This window comes from Oryza brachyantha, chromosome 6 (genome assembly GCF_000231095.2).
Source record: "Oryza brachyantha chromosome 6, ObraRS2, whole genome shotgun sequence".
Taxonomy (NCBI): Eukaryota; Viridiplantae; Streptophyta; class Magnoliopsida; order Poales; family Poaceae; genus Oryza; species Oryza brachyantha.
In genome coordinates, this window is record NC_023168.2 from 17900117 (window position 1) to 17912370 (window position 12254).

At 44.7% G+C, this 12254-nt stretch overlaps 2 protein-coding genes across 2 annotated transcripts; one reads left to right on the forward strand and one right to left on the reverse strand.

The window, feature by feature from the left end:
• Positions 1 to 1302: 1302 nt before the first annotated feature.
• Positions 1303 to 1967, forward strand: LOC107304454. Its single transcript, XM_015838540.2, has one exon. It carries the CDS (start codon positions 1399 to 1401, stop codon positions 1717 to 1719), a length of 321 nt encoding a protein of 106 aa, XP_015694026.2. The 5' UTR covers positions 1303 to 1398; the 3' UTR covers positions 1720 to 1967.
• A 4943-nt stretch (positions 1968 to 6910) lies between these two features.
• On the reverse strand, positions 6911 to 8201 carry LOC102707043 (transcription factor MYB77-like). Its single transcript, XM_040525252.1, has one exon. The coding sequence runs from the start codon at positions 8085 to 8087 to the stop codon at positions 7173 to 7175; it is 915 nt and encodes a 304-aa protein (XP_040381186.1). The 5' UTR covers positions 8088 to 8201; the 3' UTR covers positions 6911 to 7172.
• Between the last annotated feature and the right edge of the window lie 4053 nt (positions 8202 to 12254).

Genomic DNA, 12254 nt, shown 5'->3' on the forward strand with positions numbered 1-12254 from the left:
TTAACACGCATAATACTATCACCCTTTCATAAAGAGTATATTTTAATTATTCATATTCAATGTTTAACCGTCTTTTATAAATTTGTACTTTTATTGTTATAATTAGAAGATAACTCATAAACAATATTTTTCGTGCGATTATTTTTTTATTTTTCATAAATTTGTAATTAGAATAAATGGCTAAATGGCTAAATTTGTAATTATAAATATAGTTAATTTGGTATGGGTATAGTATATACATAGTAGACTCGATGATACGTGTGCTGTCACGGTAAAGACCGACCGGCAGATATTCCAAATCCTGGTCAGAGTTGGCTCCGATACGCGTCAGCACCGCGACCCCAACCCGTCTCTCCTCAGTCTCCTGGTCAAAGTCGCCATCGACGTTAGTATAAGCTTTTAAAGAGATAAAACGAGAGAAGAATGATGGACTACTAATTTATAACCAGCTATACACAAGCTGACATGTAAGATCATGTATTAATGTTTTATAGGTAACTATTATATAAGTTGGCTATTAAATTGACTATATATGAATTGAAGCTAGCAGTTGGTTATACTATTGAACTTGCTCTTAGCCGCCGCCCGCCCCATATTCTGTGCGTTGATCAGGCAGCAGCTACGACAAGGGGCATGTTCTTCGTTTATTAAACATGAAATATTTTTTTGGTGATATAGACAATGGGATTATCTGCTACCCTCTTCGGTTTTTTAATGGACATCGTAACTTTTTATTTATGGTTTATCCTTTGTCTTATTAAAAAGTTCATATAAGTATTGAGTGATTTTTTATGATTTTGATTTATAAGTAAAGTAACTTTTAAATATGATTTATAATTTTGTATATTTAGACTAAAAATTTAGACAAAATAAAAGATCAAACATATATCCAAAAAGTGAACGACGTTAATTAAAAAATCAGAGTGAGTATAAAGTTTAAATATATTTTACATTAGAATAATAAGATAATAAACATATATAATTTTTTTAGAAAAAAATGTTACGCTTAGCCATTTGAAAAATATGCGGGGGGCAAGGAACACAGCCTAAGCCGGCCCAGGGTCTCGTCGGCTTCAGCGAAATCTCAAAAAGTCCACGATCTCGCGCGGAAAATCTACGCGCGGCCGTTGCTTCCACGCGAGAATTCCTAGCCTCGCGCATGGCGCGACACGGACCCTCGTACGGTCGATCGCTCCGGCCGCTTCGGCGACGCTTCCGACCGGCCATTCGACACCTCGTGCTCCACTGCTCCTCCGGCGCCTCTCTCCTTCCCCGTCAAACCGGAGACCGAGAAAACGCGACTGCCTCGCCACGGTGATCTCATCGCCACCACCACCTACATAAACCCCTCAAACCAATCTCACCCTGAGACCACGAGTGCGTGCAGGGAGAGCAGCAATGGCCGGCCGGCAGCAGCAGCAGCCCAGGCTCAGGGTGATCTTTACGCTCGTCGTCGCGTGCATCGTCCTCGCGACGACGGCGACGGTGTCCGACGCGAGGCTGCTCAAGCGGATGGAGAGAGACGGAGACGCGTCGTCGTCGTCGTCGTCGGCCGTGGTGGAGTCGCCGGCGGTCGATTTGCAGACGATCGTCGGGAGCACGGAGGGCGACGTCGACGACGGCGCCGGTGCCGTTGGCCTGCGGTGGCTGAAGTCGATCCGCGTCGACAGGCTCGGCGGGATCAAGGACTCCGGCCCGAGCCCCGGCGCCGGCCACTAGACGCCGGCGTGCCACTGGTTTTCAGATTTCGAGAGATGCAAGCTCTGATTTTTTTTTTCTCTCTGGTGTTCTGTAGTACAGTATTTCATTTGTTCTTTCATGGTAAGTTTTCCATAACACAAAAGCAGTAGTTAAGTTGCATCTGTGCTTGGATCAAGTAGTATACTCAGACAGTGTCACAGTGATGATGATGTAATGATGACAGCAATCTGTAAGGATTTTTGTACACAGGGCTACTCCCTCCATCCCAAAATAAACTATTTTTTTACTTTTTACCTATAATTTTTGACTCTTCATCTTATTTAATTTTTTTGTGATTGATATTTTTGTTTTTATTAGATGATAAATCATGAACAGTACTTTAGGTATAACTAATTTTTTTCTAATTTTCTGTAAATTTTTCAAATAAGACGGATAGTCAAACGTTGGATATGAAAACCGAGGAATTCGTTTTTTTGACGGAGGGAGTACGTAGATATAGAGCATATATATACTGCTGTGATGTTGTGCCACTGTCGGTCAACTTTTATAGTTGTTATGCGCAACTGCAGGATTTTTTTTCTAATTTTGCGTTGTAAACAGTGAACTGAGTATATCAAATAGCATATAGGAGATCGATTACCTTTGGGATGATTGCAAATTCACCGCTGATTTAAAACGTTATTGTAAAACTATCATTAGAAAATTGTAAAAAAATCAGTTGAACTGTCATTCGGGTGGCATATTTGTAATTTAGAAAAAAACCAGCGGCAAATTTACAATTACCTCGTTATCTTTTTGATACGACAGATCATGCTCGATCCATTCCATTCCAAAATACAATAATTTATATAGTAGTATTTAAAATTTATATTAAAGTAAATATTTTAGATACTTCACAATATTACTTATCTCATCAGTAATTTTTTATTTAAAATTCTTTATATTTTATTTTTGCACACCATTTAGTCTCTAAATTATTTCTTTTTATTAAGGGACACTAAATTAAATAAAACATAGAAATACTTACATCGGAAGTATTAGATCCAAATACATGCACATACATCAATGGTCAAAAAAATGGAAAAGTAAAATACAGACGGTAAACGGAGTACTTCTTCCATAGAGGAGTGGCTATTTTGGCAAAAGATCTTGTCCCACAATAAATGATCGTACTTAGAATAAATCAGAGTAAATAGGGATGTGCAAGATTATTACATTTTTTGGGAGTAATGTTCGTATATCCTTTTCATCACAAAAAGATAAATATATTGATATCATTCTAATTTGGTAGGAGTATTAATTTATCAGAAATTGATCAGATAGTCGATTATTTGGCGACTGGGAGAGTATTCAGTATTAGCAATATGACATACTGTCTGTCAGTGTCACGTTTGGTGGAAGAATAAAGCACGAGCGGCTTTGACGCACCTTCCTCTCGTGCGATCTCATACTCCGGTCTCAGTTTATTACTCCTTCCGTTTCATAATTTAACTTTTTTACTTATAATATTTAGTCATTAGTCTTATTTAAAAAATATGAAAATATCATTTATTTTACTTGTGACTTACTTTATTATCAAAAGAACTTTCAGTAAGACTTGTTATTTTTTACATTTGCACTAAATTTTTAAATAAGACGAATGGTCAAATATTGTAATAAAAAAAATCAAATATTTTACGTTATGAAACGGAGGTGGTACTGTTCTTCGTGACAAGAACGGTATGCTACCCAAACTACGGTATAGGGATCCCATTGTTGCGCCAACTTATCAGCAACAAAAAGAAAACACTTCTTCCGTATCTTCATAAGTGATGTAAGTTTAGCACAACTTTGACTATCCATTTTATTCAAAGGTTTTGTGCAAATATCATAATATAAGTTATATTCATAATGCATTTGGTAAATAAATCTAATCACAACAAAATAAATAATAATTACCTAATATTTAGAATAACACGAACAATTAAATGTGTATCAAAAATCAATTATGTCACTTATTAATAGAGAGGAGGTAACAATTATAGCTAGAACTTATATATGATGTCGTGTTCATTTGGATTGAAACAGTTGAGATTACTCCTCGGCTTTTGCGGGCACGCTTACTGAACTGCTAAACGGTATTTTTTAAAAAAAATTCTATATAGAAATTGATTGTCTCATATTTATAAAATAGATTTTCTATATTTGAATAGTTAATTTTATTATTTATATCATAAAATAGCTACCAAAAAATAATTTTTCATCTTCATCTAACTAAGGAACGCAACCTAAGTAGTAGTTGTGTTTTTGTGCTTTCCTATGCATAAAAGAAAATAAGTTATATTTTTCTAAAATGAATAAAAATATAATATCCATAAAATGTGTTACTCATTTTATACGGAATATTCATCTTAATTTACTTTTTTGTCTACCACTCCATTTACATTTGATTGTTTTCCAATATTAATAAGTTTAAAACATAATTTGTAAAATTTACCGTGTGGATAGGCTCGGTGGCATATTTATTCCCACCACCAGCCCATCAACATTTTTCTTCGTGATTTAGAAACTAATTATAAAAGTAAACTACGATAACCAATTAAAATTTTTAACTACGGCTTACTAGATAAGCTAAAAAGATAGACGATGTGGACAAAAATGGGCTGGGCTGGCGTCCCACGAGGCCATCCGTCGCCATTCAGGCCTCACCATCTCGCGGACCAACGACCGGCAGCAGCTGGTCGCATCAGAGGTGCTGTCGGCCTGTGCTGTGGCTGCTGACCATCCCTCACTTTTACTACGGTGATTCTTCACGATTTCTTGGTGGAAATCGGGTACTCTGTTCCCTCCGTTTCGCAAGTTAAGTTTTTTTTAGTATTGTGTAGATTTATAATAATGCTAATAAATTTAAATATATATATAATTATATATTCATCGATGAATGAATTTAGACTTATAATATAAAATGGAGGTAGCGAGACTTTTTAGCATTGACTAGATTCATACTGATACGAATGAATTTAGGCATATAATGTTTCATTTGTTTCCTCAGTTGCAAGAGCTTCCAGCATTCCAGTAAACACATTGAGATGCGTCCCTTGAGGAGATCCAAAGCAAATCTTGCCGATACCTGCAAGACCAAAGTCGGATTTATTGATGATTCTTCTGCGTTTGTTGCATGCGTTGATACTGAAATTCGTAATGTCCTTTTCTCGAATTGACATCCTGTACGGTCCCAATTTTAATCGTATGTTAGGGACTGCACATAATTTCAACCATTTATTTTCTAACGAAACACTAAGATCAGTTGGTATAGTTCGAATGTTATGGTAAATCTATACAGCTTTTTATATGGAAATTTTATGGAAATTAATATTATTTTAATGAAAAATCGCAATAGTAGAGGTTATCTGGGGAAAATCGCAAATTTATGGGTCTATTGAACGGTGGGCGTTCGACTAGGGTCTATCGAACGGAGGGAGTTCAACCGGGCCCACCACCTGGTTGACTGCTGAGCCAACCAGGCCTGTTCGATAGGGGGCATGTCTAACTTCCAAAGTTCGACAACCCCCTGTCGAACTGTAACGATGGCAATCTAGTCTAATCTCCTGTCTAGTCGACTGCTGGTCGTTCGATAGGGGTCCTATCGAACTACGGCAGTTCAACAGGATACTAAATTTGTGATTTTTCAGGGAAGCGCTCTAGTTTTGCGATTTTCTATTAAAATAATATTAATTCTAAAAAAATTCTTTTATATGAACAGTGGCATGAAATTTTTGGACCTCTGAATTTACATCAGACAGTCATAGTCTAACCGCTTAAGTTAAAATCGCACCTGAGAAAAATCTCCTTCACCACCAACCATGACTTAGTCAGTCTAAACAAGAGGTTATCTAATGTATTGGTAGTTTTGTCTAAACAAATTCGCACTTAAGTAATCATTATATTACATTAGAGTTTGTAAAAGTTTGGAACAAGTAACTTAGAATTTGATAAATTTGTAAACGGGCCTATAGTTTAATGGTTACATAGTACTTAGTAGTACTTGAGATCCTGGGTTCGACTTCTTATTGGAACGAATTTTCTAAGATTTTAACGGCGTGTTTTTAGTGGGAGACGCGGTCTTCGGAGGTGTAAGTGAACGTCTGTGTTGTATTCTTAAAAAAATAATTTAGTGAAAATTACAATGAGATTTAATAAGTTACAACGGCATCGCGTTCTTTTTATGAAACCAAACTCCCAAAAGGCGTTGCTTACAGACACAAGCCACAAGTCAGAGCACACTGCGCGGCACTTGCGATTCTACTCCACACGTTGCCCTAACCTGCAGTGCCAAACCCTGCCTTTCCCAGCCGAGCCGAACGTGATCCATGGCGGGGTCGACGTGCCACTGCTACCTTCCGTGCTTCCTCCACACACGAAAAGGCGAGCCATCCATTTCGCCGGCGCCGACATGGCGCGACCCTTTCCTTTTTCTTTTCTTTTCTCCTTTCCCGTGCGGCCAGGTTGCAACGAACCGGACCGCGTTGTCCACCGGGCCTTGCGCAGTTGGGCCCCCGCGAGAGAAAAGAAGGGAAGAAAAGGCATCCCTGCCCGCTTCCTCTCCCGTCCCGTCGCGTTTCCGCTTTGCCCGAATCAGCTAAACACCATTTCACAAAAAAAAATTTAAATTTTTAAACTTAAATTTAAAATCAATTTTAGTTTAGAAAAATTTTTTTCTATAAATTATTTTTTATTTATAAATATACCGTTTACTTTTAACCATAAAAACCCAAACATCACCCAAAAATCCTTCCATGCAACCGATCAGGACGGAGACGTCGCGATCGATAGATGGATGGCGACGATGGGACGGGTAGGCGAGCGAAAGCAGCAAAAGAAAATAAAAAGAAAGAAAGAAGGAAAAGGGGAAAGTTTGGCTGGCCGTTTGCGCCCCGACGACTAAAACGAGCGAGCGGTTTGATCGATCGACTCCACCAGCGTGCATTCAACGAGCGGTTGCCTCTCCATTTTGAGGGAGAGATGGGATCCCCATCGCACGGCTCGCTTTCGGTTTTTCCTACTCGTGTGAAATGTGCTGGTAACCGCAAAGCTGCGAGTTTGGCTGGCTGGGCCCTTTTCTTGCTCAGATCCAGCCGATCGGGTGACGGATTCAGCCACTCGATTCAGATTTTTCAGATCCAGATCAATGGCAGTAGTAGAAAGTACTAGCAAAACTGGTGAATTCTGATCGTTTTTCATGATTCACCACCACTTTTACTTTCCCCATTTCGATTTGCATTTTGCATTTGCTGTACATAGGTAGCCGAGCTACTGTTTTTCGTAGTTCGCACATTTCTTTCCCATCTCTCCTCGCCTTCTTTTTTTTTTTTACTGCTTCCTTCCATTTTGGACTACTGTTTCGGTTTTCACAGCAGTTTGGGAACAAACTTTAAAAAAAAGAAAAAATAGTTGAAACGACAGTAGAGATTCTAAATGGACGCTAGGTTCGATCAGTGCGTCCTCCCGACTCCTCCGACGCGCTCCGCGGCGGCGCGCATCACGCCCTCCAGCAGCTGCGGCATGTGGAGGTCGGCCCCGCCGGCGTCGCCGCACCCGGCGCGGACGCCGACGCTCGCCATGTACTTGTGCACCTCGGCGCGGATCATCTCCTGCATCGCGGCGGCGAACTCGGGGGTGAACGGGTACTGCGCCGCCGGCTTCGAGGGGGGCGGTGGTGGTGGGGACGGAGAGGAGGGGAGTTCTTGGAAGTGGCTGTGGGCGCTGTCGTGGTTGAAGCGCTGGTCCATCCCCGGGAGGGAGAGGGAGAGCGAGGTGAGCGGGTCCTCCTCGTGCCGCCGGCTGATGGCGCAGTCGACCGGCTCGAACGCGCCGGTCCGCGCCACCGGCCGGAAAATCTGCCCGAAGCCGCCGCTACCGCCGCCGTGGCTGAGGTCGCTGCGGTCCGACGCGGAACCAGACCCCGACGGGCTGTCCGGCGTGGAGCTCAGCCGCTTGCACGGCCGCTCGACGACCTCGGCGGCGGCATCGGCGACGACGCCCGGCGCGGACCCGGCGGTGGCGACGGCGAGCTTCCGCTTGAGGGAGCAGTTCCAGTGGTTCTTCACGGCGTTGTCGGTGCGGCCCTGGAGGAGCCGCGCGATGGCGGCCCACCGGTTCCCGAGCCGCGCGTGCGCGCGCAGGATGGTGGCGTCCTCCTCGGGCGTGAACGGCCGCCGTTCCACCTGCGGCGAGAGCTGGTTGCACCACCGGAGCCGGCACGACTTCCCCGACCGCCCGGGGATCTCCCGCCCGATCGCCGTCCAGTTCCGCGCCCCGTGCCGCTCCACCAGCCGCCGCAGCGCCTCGTCCTCCTCGGGACTCCACGGGCCCCTGATCCTGTCGCAATCCGCCTCAACACCTCCCATCCCGTCACCCGAAAGACCGCCGCCGACGACGACGACGAGCACCTCGTCCAGTAAAAGGTGTTTGGTTTCTTGCGGTTTCTGTCTAGTTCGCGAGTGGGTGGCGATGGCGTGGGGGTGGGCTGGAGAAATAGTGATGTGGAGGACGACGGTATTTATAGCGGCGCGTCGACCGGTGCCTCTGACCGCGCGAATACAGCTGGCATCCGCTGCGCACGTCGCGACCCTCCCCCCCGGGCACCGCCTCCTCCTCGTTACCCAGCGCCTTGTCGTTTTCGCTCCTCTCACCGCCATGTGGGACCATGCGTCTCGGACGAACCCATCGTCAGTGACCGTGTAGCACCCCGTCCCGTGGTTTTTTCTTTGGGGTCCGGGGCCGGTTTTGGCCTCGCTGGATTCGAAATTTGAACCGTGTTTTTCTGTTATGGTAGTACTACTCCGGTCCAGTACGTGGGAAAGTGGGAAACGGCAGTAGTTGCCGTTGAGAGATCATGCAGCGCCACCGAAACGGCCAACGGATTTACGAATGCGAGCGATCACTGGTCGCTCCCGGACTCGCCGTGGAAAGTGAATCGGTCATTCGGTCCCAGCTTCCGGTAATTTGGGTAAACCGTTACATGTTTCAAAATCCGAATCGACGATTTTGCGTGATTTTTCCGGCTGAGAGAAATCTCTCTTTGCAGGACCGGGTCGGGTCGCACTCGCACGTCTCAGGGTTTGCTGTGCTTAAAAAAAAACCTTTGTCGTCTTCTACAGCCCAGCGACCTCGGTAACACGACAAAAAAATAAAGCGGTGTAGGGAGAGGGAGAGAACGGAGGAAGTGGAGTAGAGTGGACTCGAAACCACCGTGAGAAAGCAACGGCAGTGGAGCAGCAGCTGCGCTACTCGTACGTACGTGTACGTAACAAACCGACATGCACGCGAGGTGGCCCTGCTGTGCTTATCCCGTCCCACGCACGACCGATGAACCCGGCACACGATCCATTCACGGGCTCCTATCTCTTATCATTATCAACACCATTGTTTATCTTTCCATTCATATTTATAAATCAAAATTTAAAATTTCATCTTTAAATCTAGATTTTATTTCACTATGTACTGTTTAACCTTAGCTTTAGATGGTTAAAAATACATATAGAAAAAAATTATTACAAATTAGTTTTCATTTACAAATACTTCGTTCTAATCACTTCTTAAGTCAATGTTATAATGGTTACTGAACATTTAGATCCTACTCTTTTTAAAGTCCATATGTCAACGACTCTAAGAGCAGGCACAGTAGCCTATAGATTTATAGCCATTTATAGCCAGTTACAGCACAGGCTTCAAAACGCGACGCAGTGTGTATGACAGATGGGATATAGTAATATATGTTTGTGTAGATAAATATTATATAAATTGACTATTAGATTGTATGCAGTGAATTAGAGCTACTATTGAACTTGCTACTTGAGTTTAGGATGTGAGTTATCTCGACGTCCCCATCCGCAGTTAAACCGCAACCGTCCGATGCCGATCCGCACGGCGGCCGTACAGGTGTACCGCGGCGGGTACGTACCCCCTTCCCGGCGCGATCGCGAGATCTGGGGGCCGAAGAGATGAACCTGTCCCTCTCCTGCCAGCAACCGGGCGACGGGAGGGATGACGGGTGGGGACGGCAGTTAGGGCGCTGTGCGTGCGGTGCGTGGGGGGGATAAGGACGGGGGCGGGGCGGTCCACGGCCAGGCTGGAGCGCATGCGCGGTTGCAGCGGCGGTTTCGTGGGAAGCAGTTATGGGGTGGGGCCCCTCGTGCGAGACGGACGGGACGGGAGTGGGGGAGCGCAGGCGCAGGCGCAGCTGTGCGAGCTCCGTGTGTGTGTGCGGACGGTCCGCCACGTACGCGGTCGTACGCGCGCGTCGTACGTACGTCCTCCTCCCCACGCTTTGGTCTAATCCGCAGCCTCCGCCCGCGCCGCCGCTGTGGCTATCTGCTGGTACACCGTTTCACCGCCTCTGGCGCTGGAGCAGTAAACGAAGTTGCAGGCCAATTTTGTGCACTCCATTGTTTCGATTATGCAAACGCTTATGGACTAAAATTTATTTTTTTAATTTAAAGATAAATTATAAGGGTTTGTACTGAAGTTTATTTTTTATTTTGTCTCTTAGATCGTTAAGGATATGTATATAATAATTTTATTATAAATTATTTTTTATTTACAAATATATCGTTTGGTTTTCTTTTATTAAAAAACAAGAAACCATCACCCCGTGGAGGTGAGGACTTGTAAATTGTAATTCCACGCAGACCTCTGACCATACGAGGTTAACTTGGTTATTGTTTTAAAACTGTATATTTATAAGTGAAAAATATTTTATAAATAAATTCTTTTAGTTGTCTAAAAATAAAAGCTAAATTAAATTACACAAAAATTCTTAAAATCAACTTTAAAATTAAATTTGTAAGCTATAAGCTTAAGAAAAAAAAGAAGAGTTTGCAAATCATATACTTAGGATTTTTATTATTTAGTGGATTTGTTGTAAAAGTTTTTTATTTAATATTATAACGAGAACAACAACAGTGACAACAATAATAGGAGTACGATTTGGCTATCGCAATCTCAGGGGCGAGGAGGCGGGCAGTGTGCATCTGGGCGCTGAATCGGTGGGGCCAGGGACGTGGTGAGGAGTGTGCAGTGGAGTCGTCGACCGGTCAGGGGGAGGGGGGCGTGGGGGCGCGGCTCCCGAGACGAGGCCAGCCTGGCCGGGCATTGAACGGCCCCCCGTCCCACCGACACGAGCCGGTACTGCGAACTGCCGTTGCCAACCACCCCCACCCCCCTGGGCGGGGCGGGCTTCGCTTCGCTTCGATCGGGCGGGCGGTTGGCGGAGGCGCGCGCACGCGGCGGGCAGCTTCCTCGCACCTTCCTGGGACGCTTTGTTTAGCGCAACCGAGGCCCGCCACGCCGACGACGAGATCTTTGCTCCCCCGCCTCCCCGCATGTGAGTGACGCCGCTCGATTCCCCGTCCTGCTCGCCGCCGCGCTGTCATGCCATTTGCCACGCTACGACGAGTGCTGCTGCTGCTGCGATCGCACTCGTGCAATAGGATATTTGTCAAAATGGCGCACGGGGCACGAGGCGCGCCCCCGCGGCGTCGTCGTTGCCGACGTCAGTGGCCGGATCCTGGCTGGGTGCCGTTACAATACGGGGTCTGTTGTGTTTTTTTTTCTTTTCCTCTTAGTCTCAGGTCCTGTTTAGTTTTCAAAAAAATTCTTTGAACATCTAAATAAAATATTAAATATAGATGAGCCAAAAAACTAATTGCACAGTTATATATGAAATCGTGAGACGAATTTTTTAAGACTAATTAGTGTATAATTAGTCATAAGTGCTACAGTAACCAACATGTGCTAATGACATTAATTAGACTCAAAAGATTCGTCTCGCGGTTTATAGGCAGAATCTAAAATTTATTTTGTAATTAGACTACATTTAATACTTCAAATATATGTTTAAAAACTTGATGTGATGTGTTTTAAAAAATTTTTGCAAACTAAGGTGATGTTTAGATTGAGAAAATTTTTAGGAGAAGTGTCACGTCAAATGTTTGACCGGATGTCGGAAGGGGTTTAACCGTGTAATTAATTTTTTAGGTTTCTAGAAATTCGATTCGATGTGATGTTTTTAGAAAAAAATTTTAGAAACTAAACAATCCCTTAAACAACCCACTTAGCTGGCACGCACGCGACTGCCGGTGAGCTGCTCCATCGAGTCACCCAAAAATGCGTGCGTGCGCGCGCGTTTGGATGGATCGGAGCACTCTACTACTGCCACCGTACTGCGGGACGGACCGGGGGCGTCCGTCGAGGGTGTTAGGTGGTACGGGCGCGTCCGTCCGTGAATAAAGATTGCGGCGGTTTTGTGCTTTTTGGAAAGCGGAGGCGGTGGTGGTGGTGGTATGTCTAGTGTGACGACGGGCAGTTGGTCAAGATCAAGGCCGGTAGATAGACTATTGATACAGCTTAGCTCAAGAGGGACGATGGCCACGTAGCCCCGGTTGCCCCAGATTCCCTTCCAGGCCACCACCGCCCCCGACTTGTGATAAAGATATCATCCTGTGGGTGAGGTGTGCTGCTGGTGCTGGTGGGACTGTGGGACTGGGGGACTAGGGAGGAAGCCACGGCGAAGC

Coding starts and splice junctions, on each gene's coding strand:
- LOC107304454 (XM_015838540.2), top strand. CDS start 1,399: ATGGCCGGCCGGCAGCAGCAGCAGCCCAGGCTCAGGGTGATCTTTACG.
- LOC102707043 (XM_040525252.1), bottom strand. CDS start 8,087: ATGGGAGGTGTTGAGGCGGATTGCGACAGGATCAGGGGCCCGTGGAGT.